Source organism: Polypterus senegalus, chromosome 9 (genome assembly GCF_016835505.1).
Source record: "Polypterus senegalus isolate Bchr_013 chromosome 9, ASM1683550v1, whole genome shotgun sequence".
Taxonomy (NCBI): domain Eukaryota; kingdom Metazoa; phylum Chordata; class Cladistia; order Polypteriformes; family Polypteridae; genus Polypterus; species Polypterus senegalus.
The window spans coordinates 1,821,568-1,845,655 of NC_053162.1; the positions used below are offsets into that span (position 1 = coordinate 1,821,568).

Consider the following 24,088-nt stretch of genomic DNA (forward strand, 5'->3'; position numbering starts at 1 on the left):
TCCCCATTTATCCGGGCTTGGGACCGGCATGAAGAAACACTCTGATTTGTGCATCCCCTGTGCCTTTTCTACTAGCCGTCTATTTTTCCTAAGCCTGGTACTCTTCATTTACTCCTTTCCTTTGTATTATATAGCGCCTTTTCCGTTGTGTCAGCCTCATTCCTCCATGTCGTCCCTTAATTTTAATGACCGCAGAGGGTCCCGGCCTCAGTTGTGACATCTCATCTGAAGGATGGCGCTGCGCTGGGGCATTAGGACCCACACACAGATCATCGGGTCAGCGCCCCCCGCTGGCCTCACCAACATCTCTACCAGCAGGAAACCCAAGCTTTTCCTAGGTGGTCTCCATCCCAGTGCTGGCCGCACCAGTAAGCAGAACTGCATTTACATTTTCAGTGCTGTATTGACAGCAAATTACAGTACATGAATACTCGGCAGCGGGACACTAAATGGAGACGTCTGTCACTGTGCCTCGGCTTACCATCGTCACATGAGGAAGTGCCGTCACCATCACAAGCAGGTTCAGTGGCACCACTGCTGTCCTCGAGACGTAATCAGCAATTCATAAAAGCCACAACTCGAGAACCCCGACTGCCTTGGTCGCGTGACTTGGCCCAAACATCAGTCAGGATGTCACCGGAGAAGAAGCTCAGTACTCGGCCACATCAACAGATCCTCGCAGAGCTCGGCCCCATCAACCGACTCCATCTTGACCCATAGACTGCAGCCACCCGCTCCACACACCTGTTGTGATTTGTCATTTTGACCCTTCTAGGAGTGACTCTTAGAGGGTTAGGACCACCGGTCAAGAACCAAATATTAAAATATGATCAAACTCGTAATTAGCAACCATGAAACAGCACTCCACACGCCATTATTTTGAAGTTTTGACCCCTCATATCCCCCCCCACCCCGTGGTCACTTGATGTGGCCTGCACAACTTCAAGTCCCTCTGATCATTTTTTGCTGAAGACACCTGTTGGTTTACCCTTTTACGTAAGGGTGTCATTTCCAGCACAAGTTATGGTCCAAAATTGGCCTACAAAGGAGAGGGTTTCAGGTCTACAGGGCCAAAAACAGGTGGGGGACCCCAAAAGGAGCAACGTCTTCCAAAACCCATCACCGTATTTCAAACGGTTCCAAACAAACCAGACTGGCTTTATTGTGCCACTGTGTGACCAATGAAGATGTCCTTGGGTGAAGACCTCGAAGCCCACCATGATGAAGAGCACGCCCAACAGTCGTTTTTTTTTTTTGAGACCTTAAGTCCAGATGAGCCCAGTTCAGTAATAACTATCTTCATGGGGGTCCGGGGGAGTTCTTTTTGCTATCTTGCACTTGCCACCACCACCACGTCAGGTTTGTTTCTAACAGAAGTCGCCTCCTTCTTCTTTGTGACAGTGCAATGTGCAGCTCTTCTGGAAACCGAGAACCCATTGGAACTGGTGTTCCACCTTAAGATGGGCACCCACCACCTCCAGACTGAGGTCCACGCTTGTTTGGTGTCCGGCCTGAGAGGGTGACGTGCTACAAAGAATGTGGGGGCGGAGCCTCTCAGTCCAGTGCCACCCGCCCCGCCCATGTGAGGCTGGCCATTGAGTAGAGCTCAGTGCTGATTGGCTGGGGCCGTCAAGTCTCAGGGGGGGTTCAGCAGTGGATTGAAACCCAAAAACTTCGATTTCTTCCTTTTTTTTTTCCTAATTAATTCACATGGGCCACACAGGGGGGTCTAATAAGTTTAACCACCCTAATTTTCAATAAACGCGCTACACGGCAGTCTGGGAGATTTTTACAAAGTCCAAAATGTACCAAATGGGGGTTTTACATCATGAATGTTCTACTCTGGAAGGTTTCATGAATGATTTTAGGGGAATGGTGCCTTTCACTAGGGGGCCGATAATTTCATCCTTCACTCAAAGCCCTGTGGGACAATGATGTCCCAGGAATGTCACCTTAGTGTTATTATGTCGGTGACGGCTTTACAGATTGATGGTGACCCGATGTCACACTGGACACCAGGCTGGCGCGACTTGACACTGCCTTGATCAGACGGACTTGGGCCCCCGCTTGATGCCAAGAAGGTGGTCTCCTTTATGCCACATTTCTCGCGCTTGGGTAGGCGCTGGGCTCTTAAACCCACCGTTACAGAGGAAGCTCTGTCTTTTACTCCACTTGGTAATGTGCTTAAATTTAAGGGGTTATCATGGGCTGGCCGTTGACAGGACTAAGGTGGCATCCTTTGATACTGGACCTGTCGGGGGGATTTCACATATCACCATTATAACAGAAGAACAGATGGGCAGGCAGATAGCCCTTATACTAGAAGGGACATCCCATAATTTTGTATAGGGATAATAACAAGAAGATGGACTTGATGGCCTGAGTGGTCTCGCATTCCTTATGTGATGGGCTCCACCATGGTCGGCTCATTCACTTCCCCTTTCTTTCCAATTGGTTGTAACGTGGTCAGCTGTTATGCTGTATTTTCCTACAGCTGTGTTAGCTGTTGGGCGGCATGGTGGCGCAGTGGGTAGAGCTGCTGCTTCGCAGTTAGGAGACCCGGGCTTGCTTCCCGTGTCCTCCCTGCGTGGAGTTTGCATGTTCTCTCCGTGTCTGCATGGGTTTCCTCCCACAGTTCAAAGACATGCAGGTCAGGTGCATTGGCCATCCTAAATTGTCCCTAGTGTGTGCTTGGTGTGTGTGCCCTGCGGTGGGCTGGCACCCTGCCCGGGGTTTGTTTTCTGCCTTGCACCCTGTGTTGGCTGGGATTGGCTCCAGCAGACCCCCGTGACCCTGTAGTTAGGATATAGCGGCTTGGATAATGGATGGATTGATTGATTGATGGATGGATGTGTTAGCCGTATGCATCATCGTCATCATCATCATCAGCTTCTTTGTTCCGTCTCGAATATAGCGCCTGTCACAGCTGAAAAACTGAAACTCAGCTGTTCGTCAATCACTTGCAGAGCTGAATCATGAGAGGACCCCGAGGTCACATTTAGAGGCGCCGGCTATCATTCCGACTACGCCAAGTCACTCAAGGTGAAGACGATGTGCAAATGGCAGGTGTAACAAAGTGAGCCGATGGTGACGTGGCAGTCATGTCGTCAGGCATGTTTAGGGACTTCAGGCATTCCAGTAAGTGGCGTCCTTTTCGTTGCCTTCATTTCCTCCCCTTGCACTTTCTTTTCTTTTTTTTTTTTTTGCTTATTTTAGTGACGGCTCAAGAAAAAGAGGAGAGAAGGGAAGGAAGCTTAAAAAAAAAGGAGATGAAGTCAACATGAATAACATGAGAGATGTTTGGAACAGACTCGGGCATTCCTAGAAGGGAACGTGGACAAAGTGGAAATCCTGGACTGAACTTCCCTTTTACTCGCCACCTTCTTCTACTGTCTGGTGCCCCGCTTCACCATCTCTACTGCATCAACAAGTCCATCAGCCGGTGAGGCCGGTGACGAGTCCACCTCTGACCATACCTGTTGACCAGGTGAGGAGGCACCTTGAGGATTAACGACCCACGATGACCACCTTTGTGGTGTCCTCTGTTCAGTCAGTCACTAAGGTCCCAGAAAGTGCTGCTGCTGCTGTGGAAATCACCTTGGATTGTAAGGTGGATCACCGGCCAGTGACCCTCATAGTCCATCTATCGAGAGTCTGGTCCCGCACTGTACGAGTCCTCTTGTGAAAGGTCACTTGAAGTCACGGCAGTTTGCCTAGAAGACACAATTATCTGTCTGCTCCACAAGGCTGGATGAAGCTGGCCGCACCGTGACAATGATTTTTTTTGAGTCCTTCAGAGCCTTCAACACCAGTCAGCCCTCCCTTCTAATTGGGTGCCTGTGGTGTCAAGGACTGTGTGAGCAGGCCTGTCACCTTGTGACCGTGACTAGGAAAATGACAGCAGGTCATGTCACATGTCAGATGATTCTGCACTGATGGGGTGGGGAGCAGACCACAGTGAGGGGTCAGGGGGAAGAACCTGGAGAGCTGTTGGCAAAACTGAGGAAGCGCTGCACCAAAGGGCCTCGACGCCTGGTCACCGGCTGCATGGTGACACGTGGCTCTGCATGACAGGGAAGGCAAAGGGTGGGCACACCAGGTGGGTGCCCCTTCTAGGAAGTTTATTGATTGATAAAAACCTGCCCTGCCTGTCTTTTTGAAGGCCGCCGTGCTTTATAGGATCTTCTCACACGTGCCTGAGGTTCTGAGGCTTTGCACTGGGCACGTCTGTTAATATTTAGACAAGCTGTGCCGCTCAACTTCATCTGTGAAATACGTATATACGGTATATGTTGTTATGCATGTGCGTCAGAGGGACACCTTCAGAACTGGTCATCCACCTGAAGCTAAGCCTGTCTCAGCCTGACCAGGACTTGGATGGACTTAGCGTGCTGCTTTCTGCCATCTTCTGTTTGTGCTCGTGCTTAGAAATGGAGACTGTTGTGTGTTCACCTCGCCTAGCAATGGTGACGTCACTTCTGTCCTGATAGTGCTGGCCTAGACCTGCGGTGACATAAGGTGCTGTGGCTCTGCAAGTGGATATTACTGGGAAAGCTTGGCTGTGGGTGCATGAGGCCACCAGGGGGCGCTTACCCCGTGATTTGCGTGTGGATCCCAATACCCCAGTGCAGTGCACTGTGCTGTCCTTCAGATGAGATGTAAAAAGTGAGGTGCTGGCGCTCTGTGGCCATGGGCTTTCTCCAAAAACGTATGGGGTTCATCCTGGTGGCCTTGTCCATTATGGCCCCCTAATCATCCCCGGTCCTTTACTGACCAATTACTGTACTTCACCCCTTCACCACCTGATAGCTAACGTGTGGTGAGAATGGCTGCTGTCACATCACGCAGGTGGAAGGTTGAAGTGGCTCCCCACTCCCTATGTGAAGTGCTTTGAGTCGTGAGAAGAGCGCCATCTGAAGGTAACTCGCTATCTGTCTATCGAAGTGCCATCGTGCAAAATGACACCGCAGGCAGACGTCAACGATTCACAAATGCTTTCTCTTCTTACACTGAATGTTCTGCAGCTTTATGGACAATAAGTGATGATATTTTCTAACGCATCTCCCTTGAGGCGCCTGCTGCTGCTGCTATGAAGTGCGTGCCTGTTTGTTTATTACCATTTATGTATGGCGCAGCGCTTCAGTTCACGTATGAAACACTTTTTTGGCAGCTCTTTGCTACGTCTCAATTGAGAGGCTTCCTTCCAACACCTGCTAACTTCATCACAATGCGTGTTTGGAATCCAGCATGGAGCAGCACAGTAGCACCACTGGGAATTAGGGAGACGGACGACATCAACTTCTGCCCGTCTCTATTCCGGGATGACACCCTCCGTTACCGGCTGGCATGGAGCCAGGGCCTCTCGCGGTGCCAACAGACACAAGGCTGACACATCCCTGCGGGGGGCACCAGTCCATTACAATGGGCCTTTTCAAGTTCAGCCCTGTGCCCCCTTCACTGTGGCTCTGGAGTCACAGTCTCTGAGTCACTTTTCCCTTTAATTGATCTCACTGTTTAATTTGCTGACCTCTTTTCCTTCACTTAGTTCACATTTGGAGAAATGAGTTACAGTTACGTTTACTTTTAGAAGAAATGAAGATTATTTTGCTAAAGCTTCCAATGCTTAACTCTACCTTTCCATTTTCATTCACTTTTTTGTGACGTTTTCTGCCTTAATTGTATCTGAAGAGTGACAAGTGATGATCAGGGGAAAGGACACGGGGGCAAATAATACTGGGTGTTAAATGGGAGTGACTACTGCAGCGTAATTCAATTGTGGACGGATAGATGGACTGAGAGGAAAGGCAGTAGACAAACATGAAAGGCGCTGTAAAATTGAAAGGCACTATATTATGGATAAATTGATACGAAAGGCACTATTTAACAGATAGATAGATATGAAAGGAGCTATATAATAGATAGATATGAAAGGTAAAATATATAATAGATATGAAACGTGCTACATAACAAATAGGTAGATATGAAAGGCACTATATAATAGATAGATAGTGTGTTGGAAGATGGTCAAGTGCAAGGATCTCTCTCGATTCTTGCTCCTGTCCTATGCCAGCTTGTTCATGTGATTTCATCAGGGTTAGAAAACATCTTCTTTGCCTAGGCAGCCCTCTCATCTTCTACAAATCTTCACTAACATGGGTATCACGGAATGACAAAACTTTACACGACGTTCAGGAGGCTGTTCACAGGGAATGTCATTTCTTAACTACACTACCATCATCTGCATCTGCGAAACTGAACTGTGCCTTGTTTATCGTTTTGTTGGATTTACCTTCTATCTGTATTATTAATCATTTTTATTGTTTGCTACCACAAATATGTAGACAAATAAATATAAGTTAATTTTTTTAGGAACTTACAGGAAGTAAATGAATTCATGGATTTTCACATTCGCTGGGGTCTTAACCCCTAAGACGGGCCAATTGATCAGCATAGACTTTCAAGCAGGGCCGAGTACTGTGAGGCTGTGATGCTATCTGCTGCGCCACCGCACTCTGACAAAGTCAAACTGTATTTTGTATACTGCAGTAATACCCAGCTGGTGTGTTGTATAGCTTTAACCCAAACTAATTGGGGTTGTAAGTTTTCGAATTGTGCTGTCTTTCCTCCAGTAACTATTGTTCATTTTTATCCATCTAGGCATTCTTACATGCTGACTTGAATTAGGCTCTGTAAATTTCGGGTTGCTTTTGATGGCACCAGATGTAAAAGACACTAACATAAAACAAAATAAATGTCGATTATTTTGAGAGTCTTAAAGCAGGACTAATCACTACTGCATCATAACTTCAGGAACCTCCGAGTTCGGTTATTACAGCATGTTAAAAATCGCTCCGTTTGATTAAGCGAAGTTCCTCGGGTGACTTGATGTCTTATGTCCGTCAGCACACTAGAATTCAGTCCAGGACTGGGGCGGAGACGATCGAGAACGGACTCCCCGAGACACTTGAGCGACCGTCCTGATGAAGGTGCGTTTCTTCGTCACCTCACATCTGTGCTCTCCTCTCCTCTCCTCTCCTTTGCGGAGTGTAGCTGCTGCGCGGTGCCTTCCGCTCTCCCTTGGCCACGCCCTGCCAAGTATAATTACAAGGCTCGACCACGCCCCTCCCGACTCTCGCCCATTCACTCTCCGTTAAGTGAAGCCTCTTGGGCGCGTGGCCACGCACTCGAACCCCGCCTACTCCCTTCGGAGGCGCGCTCCCGGCTGGCCGGCCCCTTCAGTCTGCTGTGATTTGAGCGCGCGAGTGTGTGTCGTTTTATCGCCCGGCTCCAGTGAAAGCCGCTCATCTGTGCAGACCGGAGGTCCGGACGGTTTAACGGTGGATACCGAGGGCTGTAGCCCGGTGGTGGATGGACACGCACGCACCCACTTCTTTGTCGTTAGTTTCCTTTCTGGAGGGAAGACAAAAACACAGCAGTTTGGTTTGCTGGGCCGGGAGGGGATGCGCGCGAGTGGCGTGCCTTCGAGGCAACTTGAGAGAGAATCAGTGAAGAGGGCGAAAAGCGTCAAAGCGGCATAAAGACAGCCTCGCAGTTGACAAGTAGTCAGCGGGCATCTATGTTGGAGAGGAGCGAGGCGAAAGCGACAGGAGAGCGGCCGGAGTGGGCGCGTTTCACGGAGCGTACCGCCCGAGCTCAATGATTCCGCCAGCCGAGGCGTGCGCAGAGATCCAACGGCCGCAATTCAGAAGTTTCCCGGTGGACGTCGTGGAAGGCAGGCAGACACAAAGACGAGAGGCGAAAGTATGCGGCACTTAACCGACAGCTAAGCCGGAAAGTGAGGCGATTTCCCAGGGTGCTGCGGGGAGCTACATGGGGACCTGAGATTCCCGGCAGCGTCTTTGTCAGCCGTAACGGGATGTTAAACCGCTGGATTAAGCATCTCAGTCTGTAAGGCAGCAAAGTCAAACCGAAGTTCCAAGTCGGAAGAAAAAGAACAGAAAGGAGGAGGCGAGACCTTTATGAGGGGAATCGGTTCACTGGGCACTTGCAACTTTTCCCCCGTGTGCCGGAGCCCGGACCGTAGTGACCGCCGCTGCAGTGTCGTCCTGCGAGTGAGCGCCGGAGAAAAGGCGCTGTGCGCACTCCTTGCCGAGCTGGTGTCGCCGTGCACCGGACTGTCCGCTTCTTGTTCTCCTTCTCCGCCTGAGATCGTCCTCCTGTCAGCACCATGGAGGAATGGAGGCAGTGCGGACGGTGGCTTATTGACTGCAAGGTGCTGCCTCCCAACCACAGGGTGGTTTGGCCCTCGGCCGTCGTCTTCGACCTGGCGCAGGCTCTCCGGGATGGGGTGCTGCTCTGCCAGATGCTACACAACCTTTCTCCGGGATCTGTGGACCTTAAGGAGATAAACTTCAGACCGCAGATGTCCCAGGTAGGATAGAAAGGGAGGGGAGCACATGTCCCGCGCCCCCTTCACCGACTTAATAAACCTCGCAAGTTTACAAATGATGTGACAAGACCTCAAACTAAATTGAATGGACCAGCCGAGCAAGAGTTTGAAATGTGGTTGTGCAGTCAGTTGCACACAGAGATTGGTTTGCTGATGCTGGGCACTGAAGGCAGTAGGGCTATGGGCCTTCCAGTTCAAGGGGCCCTCATTTGCTCTTCTGGTTTCTTGGGGGAGGTTTTTCAGTTGCTGTCGCTGGTGGTGTTTTTAGTGTCATTGATTGATTGTTTTTTGCAGAATTTGCAGATTATTGAGATGAGCTTCTTTGATTACAAACGAACCTGTCTTGCCCAGTCTAAAGAATTGTTTTCGAGTGTCTGCTGGTTTTCATTGTGACCTATGGATGGATGTGCTGGGGTGCATCTTCAGTGATGTAACCTGTCGTCAGGTGTTTTGAGTCTTTCACCATCATGCCCCCCATGCCAGCCAACGATGATCAAGCCCCCAACTTGCACCACCCGGTGGCTTTCCCTCCAGCTTCAGTAGAAGATCTGATGGCCTTCCTCTCGATGCCCTCATCCATGTGATGCCCAGCAGTGTTGGGGTTTTGCCCAGTGAGTATCTGTGGGCTCACAATGTGGTGTTCGCTTGCTGTTCCTCTGACATTGTTCTGCTAGCTTCTGGTACTTGACACATTTTCACTTGTTGGCTTCCTCCAGGGCATTGTGAGCTCCACTCTGACCATTTGCTTGGTGATGATCAGGACTGCGTGTTTTAAGTGTTGCTTTCTAGGAATCTCCACTGCTTCCCCAAGTCCTTTCTTAGCTGCTGGTGCTTCTTGTTGTTGTTCTCGGTGGTCGGATTTGACAAAGGGGATCTTGTACCTCGCAGGATGGTGGTGCTTACTGTAGTGGCATTGATGGCTGTGGCAACGTCCCCTTTAGCACCTGGTCGTGAAACCACCGGTAGTGTCCTTCTATAAAGGGCTTTTGGGCAGCTGCTCAGAAAGTGTTGTGAGGGTCCTCTCCCAGAGCGAAGACGACAGGAGGGAGGGTCACTCTTTACTTCGGACGTGAAGGTTCACTGGACTGTCCTATACAGGAGTGCTCTGGAGACCCTTCAGGCTGGCTTGTTTGATTACTGGTGGACCCCGGGGGTCAGACTTGTTTCAGACTGCCTGCTAGTTTTCATTTTATTAATGCCAGGCCGACACCTGCTTGGAGTCGATATTCAGATCGCCCGTGCGCTGTGTGATTTACTGTGGTCACCATTCTGAAGTGCACACCCACGCTTTTACGGCAGGAAATTATCAGAAGTGGATTGGAGGAGTTGTTTCGAGTTGGATATCTTAGTCATTCATACACTGGGAAAAAGGCAGGAGTTGCTAGGCTACCCACGATGGCTTCAGTGCCAGTCTTTATTTTACTTTACACCTTGAACAACCTGCGCTGTCGTGTTAATATTGTACAGAGCAGAGGCGCGTGCATTGTAGTAGAGAAAGTCTGATAAAGACGATGAGCTAGCAACGGGGAGAGCGCTCGCGTGAGAGGGGCAGACGCCCGGCCGCTGTCATTTAGTGCCCTGCAGAAGATTTCTGTTTGAGTTATTTATTTTATTCCTCTTCTGCAGTGTCATAGACCGTCACCTTAATATTGCGCACTTTTCAAACACCGCCGGGAGTCTTGCAGTACTACTGTCTTGTTGTTTTGACATTTGTATTCATGAGTTTCATAGTCTGGTGCAGTTTAATTTGCTCCAAAGAATTTGACTGCCTCTCTGTAAGACAAATCAATTTATATTTCTGACAGATACTGGGACCTTCCAAGAGACCTGACAATAAATTGTCATCCAGTGTATCGAGGAAATCTCGAAACGAGCTGACACTGCATAGGGTCTTAATTCAGCATACAGACCGTGAATACCTCAGTAGACCCCCAGAGTGAAGAGAGGGGCCTCCAGGATCATTTAGGTGGACCCTCATGTGTTTCTGCTGTGGATACCCTTACAGTCACTGCTTCTCCTAAACTTGTCACACTAGCCTCCTTCCCCAACTTGTGAAGATGACCGAGGCTGCCGTCAAGGTAGAAAGGAGGCACGGCAACTGTGACTGCCAGGTGGGCTCTGTGCTAGTGCTGCACACGTGCTTCAAGGGTCTGCACTCGCTGGGCACTCCAGGTGTGTGAGGCTGAGCCCTTTATACCGTACGGGTAAACACAACTTTTATGAGATGGTACCCTTTGGGACTTGTGATTGTACACAAGTCCAGTGAAATTCTTACGCAGAACGTCCTTTGTGTTTAAACGCACGTCTTCATTTCATTAAACACCAGACGCAAATCGGATTACCTGATTTTCTTTATCCAGTTGTGTTTGTGTAATTATTATTTACGGGGATTAGATATCTGTTTCAAACGCATGCAAGGATAGAGATGTATCTCTCTAACACTTTCCACGGGTGGGACCTCGGCGTGTGAGTGGGCCGCCTGCTAAAGGAATCCTGGTGCGTTGTCAGCTCGAGGCGTTCTCTCCGTTCTCTAGGCTTCTCGGATTTCTTAATTCCCGGAGCTTTTGCATGAGCTTGACATTATTTCATATTTCTACTTCTCTTCATTATGTACTCTGTAAAGATTTATATTAAATGGTACGTCAATTCCTGATAATAGAGAATTAATACAGCTGGGGCTGCGGACGTGTAATGTGCCCTGTTTGACCTGCGAGCCAGCGAGCGACTCACTCGAGGGAGTAGAGCAGACCACCTGAAATGAAAAGAGTTCACGTGATGAGATGTGTGTGCCACCTCAGGGCTCGTCTCTCTTTTTAATCTTCTTGAATTATAGCCATATTGGTGTGTGTGTGTGTGTGTGTGTGTGTGTGTGTGTGTGTATCAGTTTATTTATTTATTTAAAGAGGTTCTGTAAAAAAACAAACTTTCCTCATGGAGAATTAAAGGTCTGCTTGCCTGCCTGTCTATTATATAGTGCCTTTCACATCTATCTGTCTATCTATCACATATTGCCTTTCATATCTGTCTATCTATCTAACATATAGTGCCTTTCACATCTATCTATCATTTTTATAGTGCCTTTCATATCTATCATATAGTGCCTTTCATGTTTATCTGTTAACTATATGGTGCCTTTCCTCTCAGTCCATCTATCTGTCTACTAAGTACATAAATGGGAGTGACTACTTAAGCATTATTTAATTAACACTCAATGTTATTTGCAACCATGTCTTTTCACTTGCCAGTATTCAGATACAATTAAGGCAGGAAACCTCACCAAAAAGTGAATTAAAAAGAAAATGGAAAGGTAGATTTAGGCATTGAAAGCTTTAGCAAAATCTTAATTTCTTCTAAAATTGAACGTAACTCCTATCTTATCTATCTTATCTAATCTTGTGATCTTGCCGACTATACTAAAATTTATCTATTGTATGGCCCCTTTCATATCTATCTATCTATCTATCTATCTATCTATCTATCTATCTATCTATCTATCTATCTATCTATCTATCTTATAGTGCCTTTCACATCTATCTATCTATCTATCTGATCTTGCCGACTATACTAAAATTGATCTATTATATGGCCCCTTTCATATCCATCTATTTATCGATCTATCCATCTAAGTATTATATTAAACCCTATCTATGTGTCTGTCTGTCTATCATATGGCGCCTTTCATATCTATCTGTCTGTGTATCTATTATATTAAACCTTTCATATCCATCTCTGTGTCTATCATATAGCGCCTTTCATATCTATGTATCTCTTTTATATTGCACCTTTCATATCTACCTATCCGTCTGTCTGTGTCTCTGTCTCTCTCTCTCTATCTGTGTGTGTAGTGGCAGGGTGCAGAATGACAGCCAAGGCAACTGTGCAAATTTAGGACACCAACCAGGTTGTCCCGTTTATTTCGGGTGAAATCAAAAGAAAGTGACACCAGCAGGCCTCTGGGGTAATATAACAGAAATAGCTCTCAGCTCTTTAAGAAAATAGCAGGTTGTTGTTTGGAGCTCCGTCCAGCTGTTCGCTCTCGTGAGGAATGACGACTCCATCCGTGCAGTCCATGAGGAGCTCCTCCAACGTGCATGCGTGATAATATATAATATTATATAATGTATCTTTGTGGTTACTTTATGAGCACACAGAGGAACTAATAATGCAAAATAGGAGGCTTCTGTACCAGAGGTATTCTAATCTACTACAGTAGACCCCCGCGAAGTCGCGGTTCAGGCTTCGCAGACTCAGTCGTTTGCAGATTTTTCCTTAGAACTGTTAGCAGAAAGCACAAACATCCTCCGCCATTTTTTATGGCTTTTTTCGTGGCAATACTGTGCTGTAGAGAGAACAGGAAGCAACCGCTGAGGGAAACACGGTTTGGGATGGTGAAAGTAGCCAATCCGAGAGCGCTCTTCATTTCTCCTTGCTGCTGATTGACTGCTGCCCTGCGACGCGACTCCAGCTGAATGTCCTCGTGTTTTCCATTTTGTTATTGTATTCATTTTGTTCTTCTTAAATGTACATAATTTCACCGAATTGCCCTGCACCTTCTAAGACTTCTGGCACAAGCGCCAGAAGAAGTTTAAAACGCTCCAGAAGAAGGCAGAACTACTGGATTTGCTCCGGGAACTAAAAAGTTATGTTGCAGTAGCGCACCACTATGGCATTAATGAAAGCACCGTTCGCTAGATAAAAAAGAATGAAGCAGCGACCTGGAGTACCGTATCTAAGTTTCTGTGAATGTGCCAAATCGATAACGACCGTAAGGAATAAAAATATCGTCAGGATGGAATCTGCCTTGGCATTGTGGATCACCGACTGCAGGAAGAAGAACATCCCCTTGGACGGTAACATCATCTGTGAGAAAGCACGTAAATTGTACCAGCAGTTCGCTACAGGAGACAATGTGACAACTTCCCATTACAATGTTCCTGAAACTTTGAAGAAAAGCCAGCAAGAAACCCCACCAGAAGAAGACCCGTCAGAAGATACGACTCCTCCTGAAGCGCCTGAAGAAGAGGCGCCACCCAAGGAGTTTTAAATCCTGTGCACAGCTACTTCATCATCATCAATATCATTCATCGTTGGTGAGTACCCACACATTTTACTGTATTTTAATGAAATGAAATTATTATGTATTTACTCTGCTTATACCAAAGAAAACGCACTCACATGGATGACAGTACGTATCGCGGTAACCTGGGTATTTTACATTCTAGCACCGCGGGAGACACAGCAGTACAGGACTGTACAGTATACGGGTTTACCTTTACATTCTGTTTTTAGGTAATGTATTAAGGCCATTTTTTTAGGCAATGCATTAATGTAGTAAGCTGAGTTTGCAACAAAATGAAAGTGCTTTGGGGGCGTACTGTATTTAGGGTTGAAACTATAAAAATAGGCGTTTAAAAGGCATTTTTTAACCACATCCAAAAGTCGCGGTTTTTCAAAATTTGCGGGTGCTCTAGGAATGTAACCCCGGCGATATTTTGGGGGTGTACTGTATATAATAAAATGCTCCTGTCTATGCATGTGTGTGTGTCTGGTCCCGCTGAGCAATCTGATTGGTCAGTTTGGTTGCTCAGTTGGTTCCGATTAGGACAGGAAGTGCCTGGTCAGGGCAGGCTGGCACACACAGTAGGGTACCAAGGAGGGCTGTGAAGGTGAAGTTCCTGTCCTGATTTGACAATTTGTGGTGATGGTTTTGGTTTTTTTTTTTTTTGTTGTTTCTTTAAACAATAACAAAACAAATAACGTACCAAGTGACGCTGGGCTGCTAAATACAGCCCTAAAGATCTGTAACCCAAGCCGCCTTCAAGAATGTAAAGCGGGCAGGAGGTGAGCAGCCCAACTTGAAATGACACCCAGACTGAGAAGCAGGCATGTGACCGACAGAAGGACACATGAGGATGTTAAACAAATGTGACAGTAAATGTGAGGCAGCAGATATCAAATATTATTAAATCTGTTCTGTTACCTTTTTGAAGCTTCTCTACACGATGCGTTATTTTTTCTGTCTTCAGCTCTCTGTTAATTTACTGCTTACTGGTGCTATTTTGAAATAATTAAGAAACCAAATTTAACGCACAAGTGGATCAGTTCCGTTTGGCTTTTGACCACTGGATGCGTCTCTTTACGGTTAGTCCATCCGTCTTGTCAAGTCTCCTTCCTCCAGCACGGTGACTGATGGCCATAAAACTCTTAAACACACCCTGGTTTGTTCTCCTCATTTCTTGGTCTGGGAACTGAAGTGGCACTTGGCTTGTGGCCAAGTTTATGATTGATCATCTGACTCCTTGCCCTCCAAATCCGTTTACCCCTGAACAGACAGACCAAGATAAAGAGTTGGGAGACCACCCTGGTGACCCTGTATAAGTGGAACGCAGCAAAGCAAAAGAAAACGAACAATAATTGCAAAAAATGTCTTCCCAGATGCGAGTTCCAAAGTGAGCTGTTTGCTGTCCGGGTCTTTAGTCCTTTTGGCAGGAAGAGGCGGGTCCTGGTGGGCAGACACTGGAAGTGATGTCAGAGGTGTTACAACCGCCAATCATCTGGTCTGCAGAGGCAGGAAGAGAAAAGGCATTAAAACGGAGCGCCAACCCCTGGAGTGCTGTGGAATTACAATCACTAAGTCCCCTATGCGCACACATGTGAGACCCCACTTCCAGGAATGAGACCCCAGTCCTGCAGTGTTTTTGCTGTCCTTGCCCATTTTGAGCACCAGGTGTAAAGAGGGTACTGAACACCATGTGAGGAGTGCGAGTCTTATCACTAAATTCCGAATGTTACTGCAGGGCCGAGTCCAAACTCAGAGATGGGTGGCTTACCCATCGGTTCTTCTGAATGATTATTTTGGTCGTAGGGGCCGGATTTCTTCATGCAGATGTCTAAAATGACAACTCCTGCCTCAAACCCGAGTCCTTCAAAGGCTGTGCTCTTATTGGCTCACTTTGATCAAATCTTTCAGACACGCGTGACTTTCTGCTGTAAACCCCAAACTGAACCGTGACGATGAGGGGCTTCTTTAAACTCACATTTTCTTTTGGCTGTGACGTTCTTGCATCATTGAAAGTGTCTTGTCGGCCTTTCATAAATGGTCTTCCCTTACGGGTATGTGTATTGTGGTGGGGTGCTTTTACACGTAACACAAACTTTATTCCTCTGTCCGTCAGAAGGAGGCAGCATGGAGCATTAAGAGCACGCTGAATGGTTGCCATCGAGGGGCTGGCGTTTGACGTCATTGGATTCTCGACGCAAGGGAAGCGCTTGCATGGTTGACCTCTTTGAGTGTTTAAGATGGCCGTCCGCAGCTGAATGTGAATCCTCCGAGTCGTTCTCTTCCACTGCATGCAGTTCACAAAGGATGGGAGATGATGTTGTGGCCTTTGTGTGTCACTTTGTGGCCGGTTCTGTGCCTTTCGAGCTGAGGAGGTGGCCGGCTGTGTCATTGCAGTTTGTCTTTTAAGTGAAAAGAGTCCAAAAGACGGCACGGCTCAGCATGGAGGTGGGTTTGGTTTCCGCTGGATGTGCAGACCCTGTCGTCTTTGGACAGTAATACGGTTTCTTGTCTTGAGGTCTGTGGATATTTGATTTTTAGATGCTAACTTAACCCTTGACTCCTTCTTGCACTTTGAAGCCTCTGTTCACGTATTTCATTATTTTATTACTGCGTCTGTAGTGATGCTGACTCGGCTGTGCTGTCACTTGGCGTCTGCCGTCGTTCACTTGACAACACACCATATCTAATGTCTCAGTAACGCCGCATGATGCGTTTTTCTGTTCAGTCTTCCAGCAGACTTTCTTTAAAATCTCGTTTTGAAGTGTCGCTACTGTAGTGCGCCCGCAGTGGGATGAGGGCTGTCCTCTCGCTCAATTTCTGTTGTTCTTCCACTTTCTAGGACCTCCTAGTCTGTTTTGTTCTCTTGTGTTTCTTTGTATTGGTGCCGCACACACACACACACACACACGCACGCCGCGTAAACTGCTTAGTAATGGTGCTTACTCTGCAATCTGCACTATAAAATAAAGATTAAGCCATCCTGGATGCTGCCCTGACTCCTAAGAGAATTGCGTCTCGCCTTCGGCTGTGTGTTTTGAGCAACTGAAACTTCATTTATTTTTCCAGAAATTGTCTGATGTAATGAACATCCGCTCCCCAGAGATGCTGTCATTCTCATTTATTCACGTTAATCCTAAACCAACAAGGATGTACAGAGTGCTGGAACGGTCGGCTGAGAAGTGACTTGTGTACACAGCTGAGAAGCCATTTGGTGGGCGCGTGAAACCAACTGCCCTTGAGTGGGCTCCACCGCTGAATCTTCCTGGTGTTTAGTGCCCTCGAGGACGTTTGTGCCAAGTAGAAACGGGTCGCCTTCTGCAGCACAGGCATTTTTTTTTCCTCCACGTTTATTTGGTCCTCCCACATTGTGTGTAAAAGAAATCGGTGTGATCTTCGTCTATTGTGTGCCAATTTAACTGCTAACTGGCACCGGGCAAGCAGCAGCCTCTTACAGGAGCGCCTGCTCTCTCTCTCTCTCTGACACATTCTCCCCCTTTCTTTCTTTCTTTCTTTCTTTCTTTCTCTCTCTCTCTCTCCTCTTTCTTTTTTTGTGCCCCCTTTGCTCATCCCTTCTTTCTTTCTTTGTCTCTCTCTCACTCACTTTCCCCCTCTCCTTCTCCCCCCTTTCTTTAAATTTCTTTTTTTCCTTCAAGATTATTAACCAATTTATGTAATTGTTATGAATGATAATATTAAGATGTGGCTTCTGGCTTCTTACTGTTAATCTTAAATGAATTTTTAAATTAAAGATATGCTGCTGTTATCAGAAACACAGACCTGAGTGGTCCGCCCGTGTCCACTGCTTTTTGGATGTGCTGGTAACCTGAAAGTCATCCCAGCGTGAATCAAGAGGTTCAGAAGAAGATGATGGCCATCAATGTCTGTAACGTCGGAGAACGAAGGACACTCGGAGCACCTAAAGAAGGAAATATTAAAAGTGCCCCTGCTGTGGATTTGCAGCCACCACAGACTGTTGCTCCTCGTTGCAGAGGCAGCTCGCCCAAAGATGGAAAGAATGGAGAAGATAGATAAACGTAATGTGGAATGGAGTCAGAAGTGCTCTGTGTCCATGAATGTGGTGCGTCCGGTCACTTTTAAATGAGGTGGATGAACTTTTATGTTCTGGCGACTCACTGACTCTTCCTGGCACTGTGGCATTTGTTTATTGCGGAGTACCAGCTTAGACGTATTTTAGATGCCATGTAATGCAGGTCAGTTTTCATCTGATATGATCAGACGGGGTGGTAACGGCAGAAGAGGTCTGTCTGGAGGCTTATGAAGGAGATGCAAGCACTTTACAAATAAAGCCGATACGTGTGATCCAGACTTTGAAAAACTGGCAGAATGCATCCACATTACTGCCCAGGAGCGACTGCATCGCCCTGTTGTTTATTTTTAAACTTCGCAACAAAACGATGAGTCATTCTGAGCCAACGTCGGACGGCGTGTGGGGGCACAACAAGCTGGACCTGCTCTGTTCAAATGTGAACATCTGGACTGGTCTGACCATCTTACGGCCACCTAGAGCCCTCTTATTGAGTGCAGCCGTTCTCCAGTAGCCAAGCCGGAGGTTCTTATGTGCGTTTAGGGGGTTGTTGTTGGTTGGTTGTTTTTATTATTTATAGATTATATGTTTCTCTTTGCTTTCTTGAGCTTCTGTAAAGTTGCAATTTCACCTTGTGGACAAATAAAGTGTCTGTCTATCTAATCCTGCCTACTATACCAATTTATGTGTGTCTATCTAATCCTGTGTACTGTACCAAATTCTGTCTGTCTGTCTGCCTAATCCTGCCTACTATACCAAATTATCTCTCACTATCTATCTAATCCTACCTACTATACCACTTCTGTCTGCCTGCCTGCCTAATCCTGCCTACTATACCAAATTCTCTTTCTATGTATCTAATCCTGCCTACTATACCAACTTCTGTCTGCCTAATCCTGCCTACTATACCAAATTCTCTTTCTATCTATCTAATCCTGCCTACTATACCAACTTCAGTCTGTCTCTGTCTGCCTGCCTGCCTAATCCTGCCTACTATACCAAATTATCTCTCACTATCTATCTAATCCTACCTACTATACCAATTTCTGTCTGTCTGTCTGCCTAACCCTACCTACTATACCAGATTCTTTCTGTCTATCAGGTAGTGAGTGCTGGATTATCAGTTGTGGCTCCTTGATAATTATCATTGTCTACTGCTTGGTAGACATTGTGTTTAGTAGCAGCATTTGTACTCCTTTGCCCATCATTTATATCAAAAATGGCTCGGTCATATTTTTGGACGCCATCTTGTATTGTAAGTAGGTGACTTTTATAAAAATGAATAATTCTTCACATTTATATAGCGTATTTAGCGCAATACTCAAAGTGCTCTCCACACAGGGAGGGCCCAGGATGCAAACCCATGATCTCCTTCCTATGAGAGAGCAGCTTTATGAATGTTGTATAATCACTGTCATTTCTTTTCTTTTATAGAAATTGTTTATCCACTTTTAACTTTGTTAACCATTAACCTCCGCCCCCTCCCAAAAGGCCCTGCCACATGATGTGACCCTTGCAGCCATTTTCAGTCGCAGGCTTCATTGACATGATCTTAGCGAGTTGAAGGCAGCCATGCTGTCTGACCTTCAGTACTCCGTGATGGAGCCCAAGCAGTCTGCAGCCCACCCTGACAAAATCAAACCAGATCTGGTTTGCCTTAAGTTGTAGGCGTGGCTTCTGTACGTGTGTGAGAGCTGAGAACCAATGAGCACTCAGCAGAAAGTGCAGTGCATTTGGGTTGTGTGGTATACTCGGCACTAAAACAAAAAAAAGGTCAGAAAAACGCAATTTTTATGCCATTAGCATTTCTTACATTTCAATACAGGAAGTAAGTCGCTCTAAGTCATTGATTAGCGTAACCCTAACTCTGCCATTCTCCCTGGCCCTCTGATTGTTAAACTGAATGTAGGTATGACCTCGAGCTTCATTCTCCAAGGGGGACCCTCCTCTCCCCCGGCTCTTTGGACTCTCCAAGGAAAGCCCTCATTCGTCGATGAGATCGGCATAGCAGGGAGACATACGATTGTGTGGAGATGCGTTTGTTTGTGGACTGGGGGTTTGAACCAGACAGGAGACGGACAGGGAGAAGTTCTCAGTTATTATCTTCGGAGTTGTTTTGGTCCTGAGGTCTGAAAGTTGGTGTTGATACTGGAGTCAAAATTCAAGTACCGACCCAACGTTACAGTGCGTATAATGTATGGTAGCTATGAGGAATAAGGAACGCAAACAGAAGAGAGACAAGTGGGTCTGATGTGATCGTAAAACACGAGACAACCGATGTGGGGAAAAGAACAAAAAGGGCAGGGATTACCTCTGAATTTACTATCCCTGTAAAGAAGTGTTTCTTAGACTTTGGGTCAGGACCCATTGTAGGTCATGTCTATAATTGTCATGAATTACAATTCTGGACCCCCCTCCAAAACCCGGGAGACAACTGGCGGGGATTCTCAAGGGCGAAATGGGATGATGATCGGCCACTGTTATGCTGCGATTACAGGTCGCGATGACACACCATACACAAAATTGTGTTGAGAGCAAAGACACAGCATTGATAGGACAGCGGCTTTGTCGGGCACCACGTCACTGGCGAGCGCACAATACTGTGCTGGAAAGTCGTCAAGGAGTCGACTCATTTGTCACGTCCTGTGATCGCTAGTCATGCAATGTGACACACTCTGCTGTCTTCAAGTTTGAAGTCGTGTGATGTGACGCCAGCTTTAGGAGTCATCAGCTGCGCAGAACTGGGCAGACTTTCTGTCTTTGTGTCCTCCCGGCTGCACATGAATTGACCCCGAGGGCTGAACCTCAGTGTGGTGCTGATAGCATTCGGCTGCCTGCTTCCATGTTAGTAAGACTACCAATGTGGTTGGTGATGGAGATCAGAGGGCACAGTTGAGGCTTTGGGTATTTTACCAGAGGGGGCTTAGTAGAATAGTATGGCTTGGCTTTTGGTTTCCCACAAAAGGCAACTTGGGCCATGTTGAGAGGCAAAGTTCAAGTTAGCCGTTCTGTTTTTGTGACTACATGCATATGAGGGGTACCAAAAAATAACCGGAATCTCTACCTGGCGCTCAATCAAGCTCGACTTAGTTGCTAATTTCCCTGCTAGGTGTGGCACACTTACAGTATTCTATGCCAGTCTGCCAAGTGCCGTTGCTCATATGCCATTCTGTGTTTCTTGGTGCTTATTAAACATGTTCTGCGATTTTTGTGATGGGCGATCATAAAGAACAGCGAGTCTGCGTTCAATTTTTATTTTCTTTTACTTGAAAACTGCTGCTGAAACAGAAGTGACACTTGAAACGGCTTTTGAAGTGGAAGCTTTAAGTAAAACGCAGGTCTATGAGGGGTTCAAACGAGGGGAAATGTCACTTGAAGACCAACCGAGATCTGGCCGACCTTCCGCAATCGGGAATGATGAAAATCCTGAAAAAGTTCGCTATGCGATTTATGAAGATCGTCGTCGGACTATTGGAGAGATTTCCGAGTTGATTTGTGTGTCTCGGAGTTCTTTGCCACCTTCACTACTCACCTGATCTTGTGCTCCGTGTGACTTTTTCTTATGAAGAAAGAACTCCAAGGAAACAACAACAACAACATTTATTTCTAGAGCACATTTTCATACAAACAGTAGCTCAAAGTGCTTTACGTAATAAAGAATAGAAAAATAAAAGACACAGTAAGAAAATAAAATAAGTCAACATTAATTAACATCGAATAAGAGTAAAGTCCAATGGCCAGGGGGGACAGAAAAAACAAAAAAACTCCAGACGGCTGGAGAGAAAAATAAAATCTGTGGGGATTCCAGACCATGAGACCGCCAGCCCAGTCCCCTCTGGACATTCTACCTAACAAGGAAAGCATTTCTGTACCGACGAGGAAGTCAAAGGAAAATTTCTGCAAGCCTTTGGACGACGGTCCTCTTCAGCACCAGTGACCTCGTTTCATTCCTCCATTTCATGAACCTGATGAATGCAGTTGAGGTCTCTGGAGGAGTGCAGCCAAAGTTTGCTCTGGTGAGCTCATTCTGACCTTATTGCGGTGCAGTCACTTGTGGACCACCGTGTCTCACCAACCACTAAGACATGAACAGTGAATTGGGGTGGGAGCAGGTCCCAGTTGTCTCTCCTGGAGTTGTGACTGCACTGCACTTCTAAACCGCTGCCTGGCAGGGATGGGTCAGAAGTGTTGCATGGCACCCTGGAAGAAGGAGGGCGTAGACCGGAGCGTTTTTCTAGGAGGTTCGTCACAATCACACACACTTGCACCCGGCCCATTTAGAGTGGCCTGTTAGGCTGGCATCCAGAGGAAGATGAGGAGACTCCACACAAGCCGTGACTGAGCTGGGATTCAGACTTGATCTTTTGTAGCTTTGTGGCTGCAGCGCTAATCACAGACCCCCCTGACGCCCCCCTGTTGCATTTCAACAACCCGTTAGCCTTTTTAATGTCGTCTTTACCCACTGTATGTACTGACAATGAAGAGACCAGTATGGTTCCTGTAGGAGCAGCAGCCATGCCATCTACACTTGAGAGTGGGACATCCACCTGAAGAGGCCCGGCCAGTACTTGGATAGGAGACCATCTAGGAAAAGGGGGTGGGGGGGCACTTACCCTGTGGTCTGAATGAGGGTCTCAATGCCACCAGTCCAGTGACCGGGAAACTGTACTGTAAAAATGGCACCGTCCTTCGGATGAGATGTGTACTGGGGGTCCTGACTCTCTGTGGTCCTAACAGATCCCTGGGTGACTTTCAAAGAGGGTAGGGTGTACCCTGTGTGGACTGTGACCCGGACACAGACAGGCGGGCACCGATGGTACAAACCCCAACACACGTTTATTTTCCATATTCTGTATACAAGTGCACACACAACCCCCAAAAGTCCAGGCCCTGACACAATGCCTCTTCGTACTTCAGGCCGCCTCCACTCCTCTCCACCAAGACTTTGTCCTCTGCACTCCCGACTCCAGCCCTCGAATGGAGGAAGGCGGCCCCTTTTATCCCCACCCGGACGTGCTCCAGGTGCCTCCCGATTACCTTCCGCCGCCGGCACTCCCCAATGTGGCGGAAGTACCGGCCGCCCGCCTGGAAGCACTCCGGGTGTCCCTGGTCTTCTCCCGCCCCTGCACTTCCGGGTGTGGTGGAAGTGCTGAGGGCCAGGGCTCCTCAGGCATTGGGTCGCCCCCTGGTGGTGACTACGGGCCCCCTATAGGGTTGAGCTTCCAAGCTCCGTTCCCATGGTCCCCAAAGCCACCGGAGTGGTCTCCCCCTCGTGGTCTGAAGGAGGCGCAAGTCCTTCTGGGTGTCCTGGCTGAGTACCACCCCCAGCCACTCGCCACACGTGATATCCTGGCTAAACTGGCCGCCATGGTCTTGGGCATTCTGCTCCCCCTAATCGTCCCCTGTCTCGAATTGCCCAACTATCTCTCCTTACCCCTTCATCACCCAGTAGCTGGTGAGCGTCCTGGCACAAAAATGGATGCCGTCGCATCATGGAGGTGGATGGTGCACGTGGGTGGCTCCTCACTGTCTGTGAAATGCCAAATGATTGTGCTTTTTTTTAAAAAAAAAAGAATAAAAAATCTAACCATCCAGGACGCAGTGGTCTTTCGTGCAAAATGTACTTCTCCTCTCTATTGTGTAATCGTACTTAATATTATTATTTCTTATCTAAATGACTTTGCTTATGCTAAAAGGTCCAAATGCTTATTCTTTGCCAGATTATCTTTTCTCAGAGTATAGGATGCTTGTGCATCTGCCAAGGTCTGAGAGATCTGCCAAGCTACAAACTTTATGAGGGAGATTTTCATTAAAAAAAAAAAAAAAGGCTTGTGGCCCACACATTAATTGGAAAGCAAGGCACGCTGATTTATGTAGCACATATCACACCGTTAGACAATTTAAAGGACTTTATATGATAAGGATAAAATACAAAAAAAGAAATAAATACAACCAAATGAGAGTGAGAGAGACCATAAATGGCATGAAGTTAAAACAATGCGTAAATTAAAGAGTGGAAAATGGCGGCACAGCAGCACTTGTGTTCAGTGATAGTGCAGTCAAACGCACAGAATAAGAAGACTGCCTTTAAATTACGGTTGGGGCATCTCTAACATGTTTTGGCAGGTTATTGCACTTTTGTGTTGCCCGTTTTCACTGGGGGTCCGAGACCTAAGGGTCTGCGAGGGCTATAAACGGCATTCTGGGCCCCAGCTGTTTAGTGACTTGTCTACTTACACCAGCATTGGAAGATCAATCCTATCGCTCAGGTGTTCTCAAAGTCGGTCCTGGGGGGGACCCCTGTGGCTGCCCACCAGCCTCTGTTTTTAATTGGACTCCTGGGCTACTTAAGTGAACTGTTGTTCCCAGATTCCCTGTTTTGGGAACAATATACAAATTAGAAAACCAAGTTTGGTAAAAATAAAAGTATTAAAATGTACTAATCAGTTATATGTATTTTTTTCTTTTTAACAATATCTTCATCTTGATTGTCACTCTACTTTTCTGGGTGTTCTAATTGTTTAATTAATCCGTTATTTACTACTTTGTGGGGCTGACGCTAAAGTAGTTG

The 24,088-nt window shown here is 47.0% G+C and overlaps 1 protein-coding gene across 6 annotated transcripts in view; it reads left to right on the top strand.

Moving 5' to 3' along the window:
* Positions 1-7,125: 7,125 nt before the first annotated feature.
* Positions 7,126-24,088, top strand: part of vav2 (vav 2 guanine nucleotide exchange factor) — a 472,851-nt gene continuing 455,888 nt past the window's right edge. For 2 of the 6 annotated variants that reach the window (XM_039762598.1, XM_039762601.1), the window contains exon 1: positions 7,128-8,392. In XM_039762598.1, coding sequence (XP_039618532.1) covers positions 8,189-8,392 — 204 coding nt within the window. In that variant the 5' untranslated portion in view covers positions 7,128-8,188. Of the gene's footprint in view, positions 8,393-24,088 lie in introns of all 6 variants that reach the window. The other 4 variants (XM_039762597.1, XM_039762599.1, XM_039762602.1 and 1 more) reach the window with 4 other exon arrangements.